Below are 23,732 nucleotides of genomic sequence, written 5' to 3'. Positions count from 1 at the left end.
AGGATTCTGTCTACGTCATCCTTAAAGAAAAACAGCTGTTGTGTAATTCTTGCCGTAAATTAATTTTAATAAATTTTTTTATCACTGTTCCAGGAGAGTATTTTTTTTTTGTACCTCTGAAATTAGAAAACCGATATTAGAAAATCCATCGACTTTTTGAAACTTATTCGTGTTAACGTAATGATATCGGTTAAATTAGGTGTGGGGTGTGTTGTTTTGAAGAATTTAATTAATTATAGACGATTGACGAGATACGAGATAGCGACTTCATGTCTCCTAATAATTCATAGTAATTTCTGCAAATAACAAGAATTCCACGTCAGGCTTACTAGAAACAGGAGTGAAGGCAGGACTTGTTTCTTGTTGCCTTCTTTACAGTCAAATATATTGTTGCGACATACACATTTATGTACACACACAGGACGAAACACCTTTGCGTTCGTCTTGTGTTTAATAAGCTCAAGCGAATATCACTCAAGAATATCTTTTTTTTCTTTTAATATAGACACACACACACACACACACACACACACACACACTCTCTCTCTCAATCTCTCTCTCTCTCTCTCTCTCTCTCTGTGTGTGTGTGTGTGTGTGTGTGTGTGTGTGTGTGTGTGTGTGTGTGTGTGTGTTTGTTTGTTTGTTTGTTTGTTTGTTTGTTTGTTTGTTTCACGGAGATCCGTAACATTATAAACGAGAAATAATTATAATTTATTTGATACGATTATAAAAATAATTAAAATAAATTTTAAATCATTTAAAAAACTAATAGTTGCTAGAAAAACAATGCGTTATAAATTAAATTTACGAAAATATGAAGTTAATGTTGATTTTGCACCGCACAAAAAATGTAATTATCGTGATTTCCGTTTAAAATGTTTTTTGCTTCTTTCTTTAGAGTTGACACTGAAAATAACAAACTATTTTTTTTAGTCGTTTTCGGTTTTCAGGAACTCACCTTCAAAAATTCGTTTTCTTCTCCCTTTTCTTTGATAATAACATTTATTTTTTAGCGATTTGATAGGTAGATGACTACTCGATTAAGATCGAATGTACTGCGAGTCTTTTCACGGCCGGCTGTATATTTTTTTATAACATCCTACTTGTTTCCGATTTAAACTTTTTTACGCTGACTGACGCCATTGCACAGCGGCGTTGTGCTTTGTATGCATCCGGGTCAAGGTCACTGCGGGTCACGTCTAAAAAAAAACTTGATATCTGTTATTTTTCAGTTCCAATTAATACTTAATTACTTTGGGAGATATGATTTTTTTTATCGCTGCTAATTTTTTCGATTACTGTGTTAAAAATTTGGTTACCTGTATCAATTTTAGAAAATTTTTATTCGTTGAAACATTATTACAACGGTCGTATAAATTTGAATTATGATGCAGAATTAGCGCAATAATAAATTCTGTATTCTGTGTTAATTATAAATTACGCTAATTTACCGAGTGGTGAATCGTGAATGTGAATTAAATATCTAGAATCATAAGAGAAAAAAATCGGGTTTATGTTACATAGCGTGATATATATCTGTATTAAAAAAAATTAGGAAATTTTGTTTTAGTTTGAGCACGTCGCAGCATATCATACTCAAGTAAATATTTTATTCCTTTCTGAAATGAAATATATATACATTAAAGAGCAGACGGTTATTAGTACGATGTTGAAGTTACCTGTCGCAGGTGTTATACCACTTCATAACTTATTTACGTGCATGAAACAGAAACGTGAAACAACGTTCTCTTTCATGATATGAATTCTCTCTCGCTGTCGATGCTCCCTCCTTACTACTCGTTAGGCTACCTTGGCTATAGTTAAAAGTGTGAGTTTTTAGGAGAACGCGTGCACATATACCACAAGTACATGCGCGAGTCGTTCGAACTTCATCGATAAAAGTCATACGAACGGAATTCTAGATGAAAGTTGCACGCGTAAAATTTATGCTTAATTTTTCTTTCTCGTTATTTTTGTAATCGGCCCGATTTGGGTACACGCGGTTTTCACTGGATCTTGACGTTTTGACACCTAAGGAACGCAAAAAACCGGATGCAAATTTTCCGAATGTTAATGTACGTTTGTGTGTTCGGTGTTGGCCTCTAAATCACCTTATATATCCAGAACTACTGGACCGATTTTGACCAAACTCTGTCAGATTACTTCTATATACGGGAAATTGATGCCATTAGGTTTAAGACATAAAAGTGAAGGGGATGAGGCTGTAGAGCAAGGCCACCCTCAGTATCTCAAGATTTCTTCTAATTATGCCGCATATATGTTTAATTTGCCGCATATGTTAACGATTAAAAAATAACAATATTGCAAAAAATATTTTTGCAAAATTACACTCTCACCCGAAAAAAATTCTCTAAACTACTCCTACGTTTTGTCGTCACAGGTGAGCGGTAGAATGGAATAAATAGATATTATTTAAAATGTAAAAAAATAATTCGGTCTGGCTGGGTCTCGAGAACTCGATCACGCGGTCGACTCGGTACGTGGTACATTAAGCCTTGCGACTACACCAGTCTGCCGACCGTCGCCGCTAGTACTGCCACACTCGTGCGAATTAAATGTGGAATACGCGCGCGCTTTAGTTAGAATCATTGAATTAAATAAACGAAAAAATACTATATTTAAATAAAACGATAAATATTTTTAATTAAGTTGTGTGTGTAAGCCGTGCATCAGAAACAACCCACAGTCGTAAGAGTTTTTTAAAAGTCCTACAATTGTGTTGTCCGGTTTTTTTAAAATTATTTAATAAGAATGAAATATCGTTTTTCTGTACGCCGTCAAAAAAGAAGAAACTTGTATTTACTAGAATGTCATGTACATCGGATTATATTTTATTTACATTTTTTGACGAATAGTAGCGAATTGAAGATCTTAAGTAATAAGCTGAATTAGTCTGTGTTTCTTCTATACCGTTGCTTATCTACGATCCGGAAGGTTAACTTAAATTAAAATTCTTCTCCCTCAATAAAAAAGTCACGTACGAGAATTATTTCAAATTTCATTCGGTTAATTTTTGTCCCCTAAAATCATTCACTGAAGTAAATCTGTGGTAAATGAATAGCGAAGAACTGTTTCCTCAAGATAGCGGAAAGCACCCTCGTTTGAAATGTCATGAGAGTCTTTGAGAATCATTTAAAATTCTGTTTTCTTTCATTTTTATCTCTTCAAGTTTTTATTTTAAAATGTATTTACGTCTAGGAAAGAAAACGGGGTTTTCAAAGGAAAATTTTTCCCCTGTATGAAATTTCCGGGAAAGTTGTTTCAAATTGTACTTTCTTTTTTTGAAATAGAAAACATTTTTTTTCTGAATCTCATTTTGAGCGTATAATTAAACGAACCCTTTTTACAAGAAGGGAAGAGGTTTTATTTTTTTGTCGTATCGTGGGGTTTTTTATTTTGTAAATTTCATCCTGAATATGTTAATGACATTAGGATAAGTGATTTAGCCATTCATACGTAATTCTGTAAAAAAAAAAACAGACACAAATCGAAGTAATGGAACTTTTGTTGACTTAACTATTATGTGATATGCTAAGTAAAAATAAAATAAAACATGTTCTTAACAACTTAACTCGTAACATTTTTTTTTGGTCTTCAGTCATTTGACAGGTTTACAGCTGTCCAAGATTCCCTATCTAGTACCAGTCGTTTCATTTTGGTATACCCCCTACATCCTACATCTCTAACAGTTTGTTTTACATATTCCAAACTTTGCCTGCCTACACGATTTTTCCCACCTTCCTGTCCCTCCAATATCAAAGCGACTATTCCAGGATGCCTTAAGATGTGGCCTGTGCTGCTATTCGGCATTTTATAACGCTCCTGCTTCGTCCATCTTTAGTAATTCTACTTCCCAAACGACAAAATTCTTCTCCCTCCATATTATTTTCTCTTCCTATTGTTATATTAAGCGGTCCATCTACGTTACTTCTACTACATTTCATTACATTATTTTATTTTCATGCGGTAGTTTTTGCGGAGGACTTCATCCGTGCCATTCGTTGTTTCTTCTAAATCTTTTTTGATCTCATAGAAACAGATTAAGTACGAATGTACGATATATACAGTACATAATTAAAAGAAGTTACATTACCGGTTTACCTACGGAGAAAGAGTAACAATAAATTTTTCGATATTTTATCTGGTTTAAATTTTACGCAGTTTTGGCAGTTTTCCAGATTTCATTCGCGGGATCAATACAAATAACTCTTATGGAATATTATTTAGTTAGAAAATTGAAATATTATTGTCCGATTAAAAGACGCTGTAAAATAACGGTACTCTCGCTTTAAGCGTTACTGTTCACTAGATATGTTGTTCACATTTATGTGACAAACTTCCTCAGAGTTTAGCGATTGTACCACTAATAGTAAAATATCATTCAGACTTACCAAACGATTAGGACTTTTAAACGAACGTCGATAACAAAAAAATCAAGCTTGCGGACATAACGATTAAAAAATTAGAAAAGTTGTACTGAACGATTAAAGTGTTCTAAAAATTTTTTTTATAAATTTCTCGCCTGATTTTGGTTTTATTCGGTTAATAAATAAATTTAATTTCATTCCTATTCTAAGAGATCATTTTACTAATTTCTTATAAAAAATTAGAAACATAGTCTTTGATTGTGGCTTCAGGCCGTTAATAAAAACAGGGCTCATTGCTATTTATTAAGTGTAATCGATCGATACAGATACACGAGGCTATAGACGTTCAGCGCATTTGTTACGCGCCGAGTATGCGTGTATGTCTTTTGCATTAGGCTGCTTTTCAATAATGTCCATTAATTCGTTTATAGTTTGTAGCTTAAATTAAATAAGATCATAAATCTGTGAAAGTGTAACGGCACTCTGGATATCTCGAGGATAGCTGTGTTGCATTTCGACGGTACGGTGATCTCCGAGCGGCAGCTACCTTTGACTATCGTCGCCGTGACTTTATTTCTGTCCCTTGTCTGTTCTTTGATCTTTTTATACCGTTCATTCCTTTTGGTTTTCCCTTACCTTCTTCTTCTGCACTCCAAACGCTCGCTCAAGTGTCGCCGATTAATAATCCTTTCGTTCTCAGGACGTGTCCGATCTAGTTTCCTTAAATGTGATGTAATTTTTATTTTATTTCGGACCTGTAGATAGCCGCACTCCTTTTTTTAAATGAAGCGCTAGCGTAAGCGAAGCACCGGTCTCTAGGTTCATTGAGCATGGAAAAGTAGTCGGACCGCAAACGGCGTCGTATAATTGTAATCTTGGAACCGTTTGCCTTAAATTTAACTAACAAGCCTAACGATCGATTTTAATTTTCCTTGTATCGACTGGAATCCTTTAATCTGTACTATTTTATAAAGAGGAATAAACAAAAACCTCGATCGATCGCAATCAAATTTTTAACTACGTTTCTTGGCACGACTGAAAAGGTTTTTTGATATATTTCACCTCAAAAAATCTCGAAGAACCAACGGATCGACTGCTTTCAAATTTTTAGGATACATTCGTATTATACGGTGGAATGTTTTAAACCGCAGACCGAGGCTCTAGTTCCCTTGAAGGTCAAAATATTTAAAAAAATATTCATTATTTCTTCACCGCCAAGGAGGGTAAACTTGTAAATTAAAGATATGCTTTAAGGAAAAAACTTAATCGTTATTTATTATCATTATAATCATTCAGATCCATTATTATATTTCAGCCACCACGGCAAAGAAATAAGTTACGGATTTTTCGTCGTCAAAGGTGTGTGTACTTTAGTTACCGTAGTTACTATTACTCTATTTTCAGTAATTTAATTTCTTTTTCAAGTTTCTATAAGGCCTGAACACTTTAATTGTTATTTATCAGTATTATGCCCGCAATCATTAGAATAACAAACAGAGTGGGGTCCTGGGGGCGGAGCCCTCTGGGTAAATGAGAATAGCGACCGAAGCGAGCTCTGCGGCCCTCGAGTAGGCCACGTGGTCTCGGTGGGCCCCAAGCACCCCTTGAGTTAGCTCCGGGGTTCGCCTGGGCCAATCTGGCTCCTGAGCGTCCTTTATAATTATGAGTCGATAAAGTGAAACATCGATTAACATCTTTAAAGATTTTTTCCGAATTTTAAATTACGTTTATTTCGTTACTCGTAATGCGAAAAGACTTGAAGCGGCTGTATCGCGAACATTTGTTATCGTCGAAGATTATAATTATATAATTCCATAAAATAATTGATCTTAACCATTAAGTACGTGAAATAGTAGCCTACTGTCGATTTCGTCACTTATTTTGTATAATAATGCATTGTTTCCCGACAGAAGAGATCCCTTTTGTTTCTTTGGACCGTCGGATAGTTTATTTACATTATCCCTGTTTTTATTGCGATCGACGCATGATGCATGCAAAACACCTGAAGTACAAGAACCTTTGTCGGAATCGCTTTTATTGAAAGTAAAAATGTTCGTTGTACAGTCTTCGGTGATTAGAGTGAAGGTGCCGTTTTAAGTTCTGAACGTCTCCTGAGTTTGATAGTTTCGGTGCTGATATCTGATATCGGCAACACGAATCCACACCGTTCCTCGCTTTCCGTAATTTATCTCGATAATGATTTAATTTTATCCTTAAGTTGTCTCGAAAACGATTAAACCGGTTTCAGGAATGACTTTTACCTCACGTCTGGTAGCCTATAGCCGTTTCGATTATATTATTTAATATACAGTGTTTAATTCTAGAATAATCTACCGAGTCCGATACTAGATAATGGAAAACATCGGTCTACCAAATTTACAGTCAGCGCTTTAAATAGGTTTTTTTTTGCCGGTTATTGCAGAATTTACTAACAGATTTAATATCGTTAAGTGGATTTGAACGGTCGAATTCTGTTAAAAAAAAACAACTGACAGCTTAAAACTGTAATTTCAGCAGAAGGATTTCATCCGTAAACCGGTAACGTGTACTCCTGTATTATTTAATTTGTTATTGTAAAGTTCTTCTTCGTTCAGATGCGGTTAGTTGTAATATTCCTTTATTATAGTGTTTGTATATTTAAATTAATTCAGACTGTTTACAGGCTAGTTTGTATTCACGAGGCGGCAACGCGTTACGTAGCGCGCACTACGTAACGCCGGTTGTAGTCGATGCCGTTAAGGAGGGAATTTTTAGTCGGAAATATTCACAGATACGTTAAGGGAAAATTTTAAAGCAAGCGGGAAATTTTGCGATAGATTACTGTTCGATAGCGGGGCCGGGAAAGATGGCAGGCGGTTTTGCGAGTGTTTGTTCTTCGCGTTACGTTTTTACAAAATTACCGTTCGTTTTGAGTTCGGCGAATCGAATATCTCGCGATAACGTCGGTGTTTCGTGACGTTACATTATTGTGTACGCGATATTCTCCTTGTATCGTTGAATTCATGCGCGCGCACGATTGTGTTATGAAATAACCCTTTTACTGTACGCGACGAACAATCAGGTGCATATACCCGACCCCCGTTTTCTAATACGTCGAATGCGCTTTACCGTTTATCGATACGACAGTGAAATGTGAAATACGAGTTTCTGGTTTATAACCTTTGTTTGCTTTTTTCCTTTTTTAATATTTTATTAGTCCTATTTACGATGTTTTTACATATTTTATGAAAAATAAGATGACTGTTTCTTAGTTCACCGTGACAAGATTTACGCGCAAATTGCCGTACATCGACTCTATTTCACGTTATTTATTTTTCTTTAAAATAGTTTTACTTTAATTTATTACGCCGTTATTAGATATTCGGTATTATTGATGTACGAATAAATATATCGAGTGTTACCTGATGTTGCCTTCTCGTATAAGCTCGAAGAAACGCAAAATATTTGACGATTGGAATAAAAATTTACTTTCGTGAATATTTTGAAATTTCATTTTTTAACGCTCGATCCTTGCAGTTTTTATCGATTTAAAGACGTATAATTATTTTTTCCGTTTAAAAACAGTTAAAATTAAAAAATAAGATTAAAAAATTTTCTATAAGTAGAAATTTATTTTGCATTTATTTCAACGGTTTGAGAAACATATTGTGAGCGGTAGAAACAGTTGTTTGTCTGTGGTATTTTAATACGTTTTTACGTAAAAATTTTTAAATATTTGTGCTCCTACAAAAAATCATAACAATGTATCGTTAGAACTTAAATATTAAAAAATTATCCTCATTATATTATAAGCTGGTTGTACTGTGTAAAACCGGTCAAATGCGAGTTTTTATATTCGCAGTGCTTTTGAATAGAAATTTGTTCATTATTTATTGTTGAAGATTTAATTTTGTTTTTGTCAAGCATTTTCGTTTACGGTAAAGTCTATATTGTTAGTTGCTAGTTCTCCATTTAAGCCACTTCAGTTTTTCATTCATTATTTTATTATTTAGTATATCATAACTGATTATACTAAACTGATTATTTGTATATATATATATACATTATTCCTTAATAATGATTGTTTTGTTACTATTTAAATAACGATTTTTGTTCACTCATACTTACTTTTCGTGTACTCTAATTGCATATTTATTTTTTAGAAATTAATTATTTTTCGCTTTTTCTTTTTGGCATTATAATATTATTTTAATTTATAAGCCGTTAATTATTGAATTTATGCATATTAGTTAATCTAGTGTTTCCCTACCTTTTTTGTGCCATGCCTCACCTAAGCCTTTCAAAAATTCTAATGCCCCCTATGTAACTTTACTATATACGTAATTTTTAACATTAAAAAATTGAATTGTGTACTGAAGAAACTTAAACGATACGTTTTAGGAAGAAATCGCTAGGAAATTGTTGAGGAAATACACTAAGTAAATTTTCAAAACGTGTGATGGAGAAGTAAAATTCAAATACGAAATAAATTTAACGAAAGAGTTTTCTATGTTATTTTAATTATTAGTAGTTATTTATTATTTAAATTTAGCTAGATTCTTCGCTTGATGCAAAGATATTTTACATTAGGTTCCGGTTTAGTTAGCTTCAGTCTCAAGTCTCTCCGTTGTGTTATATCCAGCCGATTTCTTTTTTTTTATCTGCTGAATATGAAGATGGAAACGGCAACAATAGTTTTCTTGCGCGTTTGGTTGAATTTGGGTACTTGATTTCTGTTTCCACGAAAAGCCACGCCATCGCTCCTTTTATATTAAATAATATCCAGCCGATTTCTTTTTTTTTATCTGCTGAATATGAAGATGGAAACGGCAACAATAGTTTTCTTGCGCGTTTGGTTGAATTTGGGTACTTGATTTCTGTTTCTACGCAAAGCCACGCCATCGCTCCTTTTATATTAAATAAAGTTTTAGCCGACTCATCGTTTTGTATTTCTGCGAGTTTTTCTTGATACTGCATATTTGAAACATCAGACAAATCCATTAACATCGGCTGCATAATCCGAGTTAGAAAATCGATTTGTTTCAAATCAGAAATTCTTTCTTTTAAATCAGCCGGTAGAATTTTCAGATGATCAACAATTACAAGTATAGCGGTATCAGTTACTCGACTAATTTGGAACCGATGAAACGCTTCAGAATTTCTGTTATAAATATATTCCTGACGTAATTCAGTAAAAGTAGTGAAACCAATTTTACCCAGATTCAGCGACGAGTAAGGAAATTTGATAACTCGCCTCGAGAGTGCGATTGACAGTTGCAGTAGGAGCAGTAAATAGAGATTTTAATATTTCTCTGTTTGCAAAATTTTTCTTTCAAACTAAAAATAAACTACGTGTTAAAAAAGTGGAGTAAAGGTAGACTAAAAAAATGCATATTTAAATGTATATGACGCATTTACCCCGCCGCAAAATTAACATACTCTTTCCGTTTGACACATTTTTCTGGAAAATGATGATTTTTAAACCGAAGTAAATAAAAATAAAACGCTTATTAAAATACTTACCGCTTATATTTATACAATGTATATATTTTTCAAACCGACGAGACTTTTACAACAGTTTTAACGAACGCTTATTTCAAATTAACACCGATGATTCTCCTTTTAACTCTTTGCACTCAACAGGCGACCGCCCCTAACGTCTCATAGTGAAATCACGGCTACAAACACGGCGGACAAAAGTAAACTGTACTGTACGTTTACCCACCTCGAGTAGCGACTGAGAGTCACCGTACGGTTAACTTAAATTCTCGACGAGTCCATTTTCGAATTACCTTCTTAACGATCAAATTGCCCCCCTCTGGGGCGTGGAACCCATGTCGGGAAACACTGAGTTAAGCAGTGACGGTTAAATCTATAACCGAATTGCGAAAGCAAAAGCTTATCGATTTCTTAATTTGTACTTCTCGTTTGTGCACGTTTGCTTTGCTGTTGTGCGTATGTGTAGAACACTGCTACACGCACGGTAAGCACAACATAATCGCATAATAATTTCTCTGCATTATGATATTAAAACAGTATCAAATAACAATTAATCGTTTATTAATTCGGCTTATAATGCATTAATAGCTTGAAAAAGTTCAATTTTCCGAAATTGTAGGTATTTTTAACGGTAATCGCCTTTCTTCACTAATGTACACTGTGGTTTACTGTGGTGTTTTTTTTTTATTTCTCGGTAACAAATGAAGATATCGGCTTGATTTTCGGTCTGTATAATCCGCGAATATCTAAAAAGAGATTTCTAGACGATTTGAAATTCGGCTTCGAAAGGGGTGAAGAAAGTTAACAAAATTTTGAACGACGGTTGCAAATTTTCCCCGTTTCCGACTACACTAACGAGATATTTACTAGATTCCGGCTCGCAATACCTTCTCGGATAAACTTCTATAACCCGTTTTCGGGTTTTTCGAAATTTAATATTTTAAGAGTTAAAAAAACATAACTTTTTACATTTTTGCCGTTTTACACTACCGCTATGGAATCAATCTTTACGAGATTCGGTAACATAGTAATGGTAATTTACTTTTGTAATTCTGATTACGTATTTCGTTAGCGAAGCCGCTACGGGAATCTAATAACCGGTTAGCGGGTCCTGAACCGACCGAACAGTAGCTCTTAATAAAAAAACAATACGCTAATAGTTTTTATAAATTGAACAGACTTTGATTTTTTTTTATTTATCCTCATTATTCTCGCAACCACGAGTTGAATGAACGCAGGACGCAGAGCCCTGACAGGCGAAACATTCTCTGACCGCGACTGGAAACGCAAGTAACGGGTATAGCGCGGGCGAAGCTAGTTAATTTATTGGCAGAACGACATTAAATTATAAGCCGCGACGGGGTTGCTGAGTCGTTTACGAACGATAGTCGATTGCAGATAGGCAGATTTTTTTAAAAATCTCAACGCTTAAAAAAAAAAAGAAGCGAATAGATTTCTGAGGTCGGTAAAACTACATTATTTGAATGTAAATCGTACTTCCGTGGAGCTTTTTATGTACGACATTATAATAATACGAGTCGGATGACTGAATTATGTCCAGAAAAAGATTTAAGCGGTTTTTAATTGGAAATTAGTTTAACTCCGTTGAAGAATTCCTTTCTATATTATTATTAATAGATTACGTATTTTTGAGTTTTGGAATAGGTCAAGTTTTACTTTTTGACTCATCCTGTGTTTGGTACCGAGTCGCTTTACAATATTAGGTAATAATAAAAATAATAATAATGAAAAATCATTTTTCACTTTTAGGAATATTCTTTTACGGTAGAAAAACAAGCGGTTACTTCCTATTAAACATTAAACATTTTACATGTTGAATATTTGACCGACAATTTTAGAGTGCTTTTAATTTTTACTCTCTTTTTTAAGTAATAATAAACTAAAAAAGGTGAAATAAATTAACGTTGCGGATTATATAATGTACAGGCCACTTAGTAAAGATATCGCAATGCGTTTAAGGACCGACGAACATAAAATCATAACAAGGGACAATCGATTTGAACAGTTGTTAAAATATTACTACGCGCAATAAAATTTAAGAACAAATCGGTAAAGGATTGTGACCTCATCCGGTACCGACAGCCCGGTAGGTTTTTTAAACGGTTCCATTATTACAAAGGATACTGGTGAACGGATGTAACAGGTATTCTGTATAAGATGGAAGGATTGTAATAACGTTGACGGTTTCACGTATACGTTCGGTACGGCAGTATATGCGGTACAAAACAACAGCGATCTTTACCGGGTTCATCTAACAACTGAAGACTAAAAGACCCGTACGAAAATAGGTCTTGACTCTTATTAAAGATTAATAACTTTTTATCAGATCATCGAACCGGATGCTTCAATAACGAGTCAAGGTTACCGTGGGAGATTTAAAAATTTAGTATCATCTTCTTTATCGTTATCGTTTCTAGTTTTTAGTTTTTCGTTCTTTATTTATTCTTGTCGTTTATTTTTTAGCCCTTGTCATTTTCTTGTGTTCATTCATCCGTTAAACAGACGCATATGAAACTGAATAAACGTTTATTATAAATAACATTAATAAAAAACAAGTATCACCGATAAAATTAAGTAAGATATATGTTAAATAAAAATACACTCTTCTGTTTCACCGATCAGATATGTTCTAAAAAAAAATCCAGTGAAATATTGATAAATTATGAATATTTTAAATTAAAAAAAAATAAAGAAATAAAATAAAATAACAGCTTCACGTATTATTGTAAAACTTTTGTTACCTACAATAAACGATACGGTTTATGAAAAAAATGTTAGTACCGAAATGTAAATCCTTATCTTACGTATTACAATGCGTCTAGATAAAGCTAGTACTTGTCTTTACCGATTTAACTGTAGATCAGAAGACTGGATTTGAAGATTATTTTTGCGGTTTTTTACATTTTGTTTAATAAAAATGTAAGTGCATCTTTTTCGGTCGGCACATAACGAAATAATCATTTCTGATGATATTCCGGTGGCATTAGAGCAAAAATGAGCGATCGTGTAGAAAAAGTCCAAATATGCCCGTTTTAAAACGGACACCTTCTGAACTATTAGACATATTTGTCATTCTATCGTTAAAAACACCATTATCACTGACAAATGTTGCGAGGTCATTCTTGGTAATTTTTTTAAATTTTGATTTTATTATTTATTAGCTGACCCGGCAATGCTTTGCTACTGCTAGATTTGAGTATATATGTAGATTAAACGAACGGAAATAAAATTTTGATAAAACATTAAAAACTAAACATTACCGAATATAAAAATTTAACCTTTCCTTTTTCCCCTCTTCTAATCTTCACCCCCTTCCCCTCTTTCCATTCTTCGCAAAAGTATTTCTTTTTACGTAACTAATATATATTCTGAGTACGAGCCAAATCGAATCGTAAATAAAATTTTTCTAATATCTCGACCCCAGTGACACCTAGCGGATTCGTTTTTTGTAAAGATATTTCTTTTCGTGTAACTAATATATATTCTGAATATAAGCCGAATCGGACAGTAAATACAATTTTTCGAATATCTCGACCCCCCGCGCCACCTAGCGAGTCCAAACTCACGAAAGTTTCGTCTGAGTCGTATTAACGGTATAGGAACACGTACGGGACAAACAAACATTCATTTATATTACATTAAAAGAATAGATGAGAATCGTTGTTCAATTTATAATAACAATCGCAACATTTTCATATCAATTTATTTTTAATTAAAGAAAAAAGCGATTATGTTTTTGGAGGTATTAAAAGAGAGAAATGTTATATTTAACCAAACGATTAGCGGTTTTAAAAAAGACGGATGTTAAATAGACAGCAAGAGGGAGAAGAAAAAATTAACTAGATGGAAGATAATGAAGGCATCGAATTTTGAAATACGTACGACTTATTTCATTACTGCTGAAATACGGTTATGTTTATTTACAATAATAAAATTCTGCTAAAAAGTTTTGGATTCTACCGATCGTGTGTTATTTGTTTCTTAGTTAAAAATATATCCATCGAAGAATGCTAATGGAACCGATGAAAAGTATAAACGAAAGAAACTTTAATGTATTATTGTAGTGTACTCGACTAAAAAAAAGTTACTTCTTTAAACGTATAAAATATGTTCTTCAGTACATGTACAGGATGTTTCTAAAATGGTGGGCTGGTCATATACTTTTTCGGATTCTACTTGTAAAACTAAACAAAAAATATCCTTAGGAAAAATGTCAATTTTTCCTTCGTTCTCCCCTTCTCCGCCATCTTTTTATTTTTATATAAAAATTTATACCTCAGGGTCGGATAGAGAAATCACATTAATATTAGATAAGCATCTTGGTAATAAAGTTTTAAAATTAGCAAAAAATCAGGACTTGAATACTTTTGGAAATTTCAAAATGGCGTTTATTTTTCAATCCGTTATATCTCCATAAATATTAGTTTTATCAAAATGTATGTTTTTGCTAAATATTAAGTATTTTATTTTGAAAAAAATGACATAATATTTTATAAAATCGGTTAACAAATAGCCGACTTATGGCAGAAAATTGTTGTAATTTTGTGTCTGTTTTCATGCCCTGTATTTTTCTTTCAATTCGATTAAATATTAAGTTTTTATTTGTTGTTAATTCTAGTATTGTAAAATAGTATCAAATTAAGTAATAATTTTCTCGCGATAAACTTTAATATTAAATAATAATAAAAGAATTGATATTAATTTTTCACGTTTGAATAATTTTACACAGCGACAATTACTGCTGTTCATGTTAACAATGTAAAAATGCAACGCATATTGTTTTTAAATAAAACCGTACTATTTTAAAGTAATTTAAACTCATTATTTACTTGTTAGTGGTTGTTTAACATTCAGTGTCGTCCGTGTATTTTTTAAGTATTGTTGTTTTATCAACATGGAGTGTGAATATTATTTGCGGAAATGTGTGACGCGCATTTAATGTACGGTTTAGCAATCTGCAGCAGGGCAGAAGCAAAACAACTGTACGAAAACAGATTTCCTAATAGACGTGTGCCGATTGAAAAATCTTTTGAAAGATTTCACGTACGGCTTAGGGAAGCAGATTGATTTACAACAAGGAATCGTGAACGTGGTAGACCAAGGTGCAGTAGGAATATTGAATTAGAAGAAAGTGTTCTAAATCGTGTGGAGGAATCCTCTGATAAAGTACACATTCTCTGGCGGTACAAGAAGATGTGGGCCACATGACTGTGTGGCGGAATTTAAGCGGTAACTTTCTTTACTCTTATTACTTGCAGCGCGTACAGGGGCTGATTGCCGATGATTTTCCACGTAGATTGGCTTTTCGTAACCGGTTTCGAAGAACATTAATTGAAAACCCTTTTCGGCAAGGATTCTGTTCACAGATGAAGCTTCTTTCAACAGCAATAGTGTTGAAAACTATCACAACCGGCATATGTGGAGCGACGAGAATCCTCACGGTACCTTCCAAAGTAGCCATCAACAAATATTTTCTTCCCTAAACATACGGGCAGGTATTTTTAACGACTATCTTTTGGATCCTGTCATTGTACCAAATCGTTTAATGGAGAAAATTATCTTGCCCGCGAAAATCTTCCACATTTGTCGGAAGACCTACCTCTACAATTAAGAAAAAATATGTGGTTTCACCACGGTGGAGCTCCAGCACATTTCAGTCAGTCGGTATCCGATTTCCTGCATGAAACGTTCTAAGAAAAATGGATACGTCACGGAAGGGTCAGTGCCTTGGCCTGCCCGATCACCTGACTTAAACCCTCTTGATTTCTACCTGTGGGACCGTTTGAAACATATTGTTTATTCTATTTCGATACTCAGCATTGAGGATCTTCAACAAAGGATCCAAAATGGACTTCAAGACATTAGGATACTCTCGGAATTTTTGAACGGTTAAGGCAATCTCTGAGAAAAAGACTGGAAACTTGCGTAATTACTAATCGCGAACACTTTGAATTTTTAACTGTTTATTTAAGAAAATAAAGTAGTATTTATTTTTTTAACGATTAGATCTATTATTGTGAGAAAATTATTACTTAATTTGATACTAATTTACAATACTAGAATTAACAATAAATAAAAACAATTAATATTTAATCGAATTGAACATAAAGTGGAGGACGTGAAACAGACACAAAATTACATTGATTTTCTGCTATAAATCGGCTATTTGTAAACCGATTTAAAAAAATGAAATAAGTCCTGATTTCTTTTTCTAATTTTAAAATTTGATTACCAAGACGCTTACCATTAATGTGAGCAAATTCTCTCTTTTTTCATTTAAAATATTCAAAAACTGTAAATTAGTTATATTGTGTTATGTTATAAGCGGTCGATTAAGGAAATAAATTTATACGTAAACTGTGCACGTTAATGTATTAGCGGCTGTTTTCATTTTGGACATAAGTCGGCTTGTATCAAATGTACGTCTAAGCATTGGAAAAAAATTCGACAATACGAAACAGATAAGCTCACAAAACAGATATTCGAGGATATAGGACGTAGTAATTATTTTGAGGTTAAAAGATTTCAAAATCCGATATAACAGAAACGAATGAAGAATAGCATCTGACCGGCAAAATGACAATATTAAGAAAAAAGTAAGAAAGGAAGAAACATATTATCGGACCGTTAAACGAGACCATCCTGTCGTGAAACCTGTAGAATGTAAAATCAAAATAACAGATGACCGCGTTAAAATAACCTCGTGTTATAACATTAAAGAGCGGCTGTGCGGAGAATCACGGCAGCCCTTTTTCTTTAAGATTTTCATTTTGATGTAAATTTTGAGATCGACTGATATATCTAACTAATCTGATTATTTTGTTTTATATAATTACCTTAAGGGTAACTGTTTGAATAAATGATGCCTCGTCCTGCAGGTTTTAACGAACTGAACCGGTGCTGATATATCAGTAACGTACCGGAAAATGTTTTTGATTTTTTTTTATGAGCCCGTCTTGGAAGATTTTTTTTGTTCGGTTTTAATATGATTTACATCTTTCTCTTCTGAAAGTTCTTGCTTATCATTTCTTAAAATCGAATCGATGAATTTGTGTTTTTACTAATATTATTTTCATATCGTTTATATTTTGAGTTGTAAAATATTTTTTTTTCAGTGATATTTTCAAATCATTCCTTAAAGTTTGACGTTTAGAATAAATTATCGTTATATACTTTCATAACAGACCGTCATGTTTTTTAAGATACATTGTAAATTTGGTGTATGCAAGTACAGGAATTTATATGCGATTTAACTGTGATCGTTAAGGTTGTGCGATTTAAAAGTGAATAGTTTTATTATTATTTATTTTTAGAAATGGTTGTAAGAAATAAATGTACTTCGTATAACAATGATGTTAATCGGTTACGAATTACAGAATGGTGATGCCGGAGTTGTCAGAACTTTGCTGCATGTTTATTACATGCTGTCACGATCTACTTCCTGGTTGTAGGGTGAGTCGGCTATAAATTTTTTTATGGTTTTTTTTTTTATATTGCTGTGTTGAAAAAACGGTTAATTGTCGTAGATTATTTTAGAATTTTTTTTATCGATGTTCAATGTATGTTTTAGACCTTATTTAACAAATGTTTCATTTGCCCCTGCCTTTCTACGTGTACGTCGGTCAAGTATGTGCGTTGTAACTTTTCATTATTCCGTCGTTTTGAGTTATTAATGCGTACTAAAGTTTCTTTCTTCTTCCTTTTAGTTTAGCTGCATTTGTACAGGCAACATTTTTTATCTTTAATTCTGCACGTACATCTTTTAGTATTTTTAATCTTTAAACTGATTCTTTTCACGAAAAGAACCCTTTTGTCTTTTGTACTGCTCTAAAGATTAGAAAAACATTCGTTATTGAGAGTTTTTCCAATCGTTACGGGATATAAAATTATTAGAAGATTAATCGATTTGCTGCAGCATTAAGTGAACGAAAAATTACTAAAGATTTTAATATATTCTCTACGAATAAAATTTATACGTTCTATATTTCACAAGGTATTCAAACGTAACTTTTAAGTTTTGATTTGTTAATATTACCGTACCTTGTTCTTATTTTGGTTTCGAAATGAAAGAGTTACTATTATGGCATCCCTAACGATGATGTTTAAAATTGCTGTTTAAGTCCGTGAAGTTTGTAAAATTTGTGAAGGAACCATTTGAAGATGCTAGATTTAAAATAGTGTTAAGCTTTATCTTACGTAAAATATAAATGAGCGCGTATCAATTATTAAACCTAATTTAATATTTTACTAACCTATCTTATTAACCCTTCATTAGATTAACTAAACTAAACTAGATAAACTAAACAAATGATTTTTTTTTTTACAAATGTACAAGGAAATTTTCCATAATATAATGTAACAACTTTTCACGTAAAATTCTTAGGTAGGATCTACGATAAATATCTTAACGGGTGGTTTGACACTTGATATCTTCAAGAGGTTTGTGTAATGAATTATTGATAATAGTGTAGTATGTAAAATATGTGCTGTAAGTAAAGCGCGTGGTAAATGCAAATAATGTTTAAATTATAACTTATAAAAAAAAAATATATATTATTATGCTTTTACGGCCAACATGGGACCACTTAAGTCAACTTTAGTTAGATCTTTTTTTAGAAAAGCGTGTTATTTTACTCTTAAGGGCTGCCCAGTATTTCTTCATCCGTTCAGATCTTGCTTTCTTTTCTTCATCTGTAAACACCCTCTTCGTTGTATTTTGTCGTTTGTCTGTCTTTTGTTTAAATCTAATATTTTTGTCTTAGCTTTGTAATTTCTCCAGTTTTATTCTGTAGGTCGGTCAGGGAAATTCCCAATTCTTTCATATCTTCTCTAATTTCTTTGATCCACCCTACTTCTAGCTTTTGGAACCAGAGCTTTTCAACGATATTTCTTGACAGTCTTGTTTCCGGCGTCCTTATTAGATGACCAAAGAAAGAGATTATTTTTTTCCGCATAGTATCAGTAACAGGCCCTATTTCTCGATACACCGCCTCATTTGGCACAATCCACCATCGACCTTCTTTTTGGTGTTTTTTATTGATACACGTTCTGACAATTCTCCTCTCTATTTTTAGAATTTTATCGATTCGGTTTTTCTGAGTGATTTTGAAAAGGGTCTCGCTTCCGTAGGTGACTTCTGGCTGAACTACAGTTTTATAATGTTTAAGTTTTGTTTTAGCCAATAGGCATTTTTTGTTATATGTTGACCAAGTTAATTTTTAGGATTTAATCATTTTATTTGTCCTGTATTGCCATGTCACTTTTTCATTTAAATTATAAGTTATTATTTCCCCTAGATATTTAAATTGTTTTACTATTTTAATTTTCTGATTGTTTACCGTAATGTGCTCTATTACCATAGGATCTACGGCTATTAATTCAGTTTTTTCGAAAGAGATATGAAGCCCCCTATCTTTTGTGCTAGTTTTGAAGGCTCATGATTTGTGTTTTGGCTTCTTAAATATTATTTGCTAAAAGAGCGAGGTCATCTGCAAATCCCAGGCAATTTAGTGTGATGGAGATTTTCTTAGTACTCATTTTTATATTTTTGGGATTTATTTCATTTTCTCATGACAGATTCGAGGGCGTAGTTAAAAAGGAGTGGTGAGAGGCCGTCTCCTTGCCTCAATCCAGTTTTTATGGACAAGGGTCGAGAGAGTTCACCCCTGAATTTCACTCTGGACTGGGTATCGGTTAAAGTTAATTTTATCATGCTTACGAGTTTAGGGTGAAGGCCCAGGTTTCTCAGAATATTCAGCATGGATGGTCGGTGTATACAATCATAGGCCCTTTTAAAGCCGACGAAGGTGATTATTAGTTGTTTTTTCGTCTTTTGTATAAAGTCCGTCATAGGTTTTAGGGATATTATTTGTCCGGCAACTTCACCATGGCCTAAATCCTCCTTGGTACTCCCCAAGTTCCAGTTCAAGTTGATCTTTGTATCGGTTGTACATGATTCTCGACAGGATTTTGTATGTGCAATCCAGAAGAGATATGCCTCTGTAGTTTTCCGGATTTGTGTTATCCCCTTTTTTATGTAATGGATATATATATATATATATATATATATATATATTTATATAAATTAATTAGCGATTAATAACACTGGTCAGCAAAATTTAATTTTCTGTTTGTGAAATTAGAGTGAATATTCATATAGTATTTTTTATGCCGAGTTCATATATGTTAATACATTTTTTTTCTATCGGACTCAGTTTTTTTTTAATATGAAATTTCTTTTGAAACAAAAAATGTATGGTGAACATAATATGACAATATATTACATGCATTTTGTACTCGCCTAAAATCTATTTATTTTGGATTTTCTGCTGTAATTTGCTGTAGGTCGATCCCTCTTTAGAGCCAGCAGTAATCAGCCAAGATTTTTGGGTTGCATTTTTGCTGGTATCGTGTTTCCAGTGTAGATATCTCCTTGTGATAGCGTTCTCCATGTTCATGACTAAGCGTTTAAAAAGAAACACTTTATAAACACACTAATTTAAAAAAACATACACTCACTTTACTGAGCAACATATTCTCGCAAATACGAAAACCACAAAACTGAATGTTTCTCGCACAAGAACTCGCACTTGAATGAGAATTAAAAATATTTTTCTAGTCTGCACGACAGTTTATTAGTAAATATAACGACAGAAATAACTAACGAGTGGATGATGATATGTTTATAGTTTTTTCTTTTTCTGTTTAGCCTCCAGAACCACCGCAATGTATTACTTCACAGGATGAACGAGGATGATATGTATGAATGTAAATGAAGTATAATCTTGTACAGTCTCAGGTCGACCGTTCCTGAAATGTGTGATTAATTCAAACCCAATCACCAAAGAACACCGGTATCCACGATCTAGTATTCGACCGTATAAAAGTAACCGCCTGTACTAGGATTTGAACTTTAGAACTCCCGACTTCGAAATCAGCTGATTTTCGATGACGAGTTCACCATTAGACCAACCCGGTGGGACGATATGTTAATAGTAAGATGAAAATAGGAAGAATGAGTCGCATTCTTGTTTGTTTTAATTAGTATGTAAATGAAAAACTTGATGACTATGTCTAACAAATCAATGAGACAACAATTTAGGGTTTGTAATAAACAAACAAAAACTATTTAGTCCATAAATAATATAATAAAATGCGTTCACAAAATGCTGTGCTTATGGAATTCATGCATAATAATACTATTTGAAATTAAGAATGGTAGTTACAAAAAAAACAAAGCCTGATAGAAGAATTCTGATTTCATGTTTGGAATCGGTTAAAAATTATATAAGAATCAGTTATTCACTCTCATTTAACAAAATCATTGTTGATCAGTGTAATTTACTTCGTATATTATTGGAAACACTTGTTTTATTATCGTTATTAAAAGATGTATATATTTACAGTATTGCAATGTTTTGTTTTACGATGCGAAATAATTTTTCCGTATATTATTTTATGTTTTCATACTATATGCGGCTGTACTGTTTTAATTACTGAGGGTACGGATGTAGGTATTGCATTGTACAGTTGAAGAATGTCATTTTGCTAATAACAATTCCATCTGTTTTTAATTTTCCTATCTTCGAAATTAGATCAACATTTACAGCTATAGCCTAGGGAGTGATAAATTAAAACCGCTTCGTTTAATTAAAATACCTGTGTTTATAAAACCGTTACGGTGTACCGTTGAGCTTCTAATCCTTATTATTAATTTAGTTTAATTTAACATTTTTATCGTGAATTAATCTAAAAAATCTTTAATCGGAGTCGGTTACTCGAATTTTTATTTAAGGAAACGGAAGAGTGATGTTAAGAAAGTTTTGAAACTTAACTCTGATGAGCGATACGTTCACTGTGCACGGTGAAGGTTAACCGTGAAAAATTTCATTATGCCTGTATACGGATTCACCTTTTGAATTCTTATGAATCTGTCTAAAATGAGCTCTGTGTATTCTTTAGCGGTTTTTTTATTCAAGGATATCCCACATTGTTTGTTGATATGTCAGCTCGTATCCTTTGATGGAATTACTTTTTATTAAACGCTCTTTCAAAGCCGGATCTTCTTTCTTTCTTTTTCCTGTTTAGCCTCCGATAATTACCATTCAGATAATATTTCAGAGGACGAATGAGGATGATATGCACGAGTGTAAATGAAGTGTAGTCTTGTACATTCTCGGTTCGACCGTTCCTGAGATGTGTGGTTAATTGAAACCCGACCACCAAAGAACACCGGCATCCACGATCTAGTATTCAAATCCGTGTAAAAATAACTGACTTTACTAGGGCTTGGACGCTGGAACTCTCGACTTCCAAATCAGCTGATTTAGGAAGATGCGTTCACCACTAGACCAACCCGGTGGGTTAAAACCGGATCTTCTACCGGATTTTAATTCGACTGAATTCATTCGTAGTTTACACGGTCACCCGCTTCACTAAACTTCTGTTACCGTCCTTTCTGATGTATTTTCTCATCGTCTATCGATGCGATCGCTCAAACCGTATAAACTTTGTTTTAGCTACTGCTCCTTCCAGCAAATTACACGTACCCTATTTCTCTCGGATGTCTTCATTTCTCATTCTATTCATCCTTTCTGCTTTATTATACTACTCAAAAATTTCAGCTCTGTTCCTCGCTGCTTACTTGTAAATTCACGCTCTTAATGACAGGTAAATATGTCTCTACTCGTCCATCTTTTTTTATCGATGTTCCAGAATATGTATTTGGTTTTTTCAGCTTACCGATTTGCTTCATTCTCACGCGGTTTAAGTTGTTCCTATATGTCTGTACTCGTACTGTTTATTTCCTTGAGCCGATCTTTATTCTCTTTTCTTAATTTATTGATTCCAGTTGCCGAATTTACCTCTTTTACGTATTTGTGTCATCGGCAAATAATATAAAAGATATTTCTTGCTTCATACTCACATATACCATTTGTAGCTGTTATAAACAGATTTATTCGGCGATATATTTTATCCTTTGTGTATATCATTCGATTTCTTTACATTTCTAATTCGAGTATGTCGAATAAACCGCTAACCTTCGGTGCATCTTTTGCTTGCTCGACGCCCACAAGTGTTTAAATTATAAACTGTAGTTATTTCAGTTTTTCACGGTAATTTATTGAGTGAACTTAAACATATATATTTTAATTTTATAAATTTTTAATCGTTTTCATTATTTAAGGCGAATTCGGAACTCGCAAATCGTGATCGCATTACATTTGTACTAGTGTTTTTATTGGATTGAATGATATTTTAATATATTATTAAATTTTCATCGATTTAATAAATTTAAATAATTCCGTAAGTAGTATTTACGACTACCAAATTTAGTATTAATCAATTAGGTTGTTGTTTAATTGACTTTTGGGTTAAAATTAAATCTACTTTTTGTTTTAAAGCGAGCATCTTTTTATTTCTTTTTTTTTAAAGAAAAAATTAATACAGTTAATAGTTTTTAAAAATTTTCTAGTTTATTCGAATGCTGGGAACTAATTTTACTCAAATTTTTAATGTTATTTTGTGTGCATAAGCATGTGCGCTTATCTTAGCATGTATGCTTTTTTTTATTTTCAGTGTAATAAAATGTTACAATAGATGTTTTCACGCGGTATATTTTATTTTGTTTTTGCAGACTGGAAGCATTTGTTCAGAAGGAAATCCTCGGATACAACATTTGACAGCCGCATCTGTTTCACCCGAGCCTGGAAAATCCAGGTTCCCTAAACTAGAAGAATGTGCTCATTTCCATTACGAACATGTCGAATTGGGACCGCTACAGGTATTAAATTTTCCTATCTTTTTTACTGTATATTTACTTTTTTGTATGATACGTACTTCAAA

The 23,732-nt window shown here is 33.0% G+C and overlaps 1 protein-coding gene across 2 annotated transcripts in view; it reads left to right on the top strand.

Annotated features, from left to right (window-relative positions):
* The window catches only part of CdGAPr (GTPase-activating protein CdGAPr), a 446,242-nt gene that overhangs the window by 341,645 nt on the left and 80,865 nt on the right, over positions 1-23,732 (top strand). For both annotated transcript variants that reach the window (XM_075368778.1, XM_075368777.1), the window contains exon 3: positions 23,524-23,670. In XM_075368778.1, coding sequence (XP_075224893.1) covers positions 23,524-23,670 — 147 coding nt within the window. The remainder of the gene's footprint in view (positions 1-23,523; positions 23,671-23,732) is intronic.

This window comes from Lycorma delicatula, chromosome 6, assembly GCF_047948215.1.
Source record: "Lycorma delicatula isolate Av1 chromosome 6, ASM4794821v1, whole genome shotgun sequence".
Lineage (NCBI taxonomy): Eukaryota > Metazoa > Arthropoda > Insecta > Hemiptera > Fulgoridae > Lycorma > Lycorma delicatula.
This window is presented reverse-complemented; position numbering and strand designations above follow the sequence as displayed.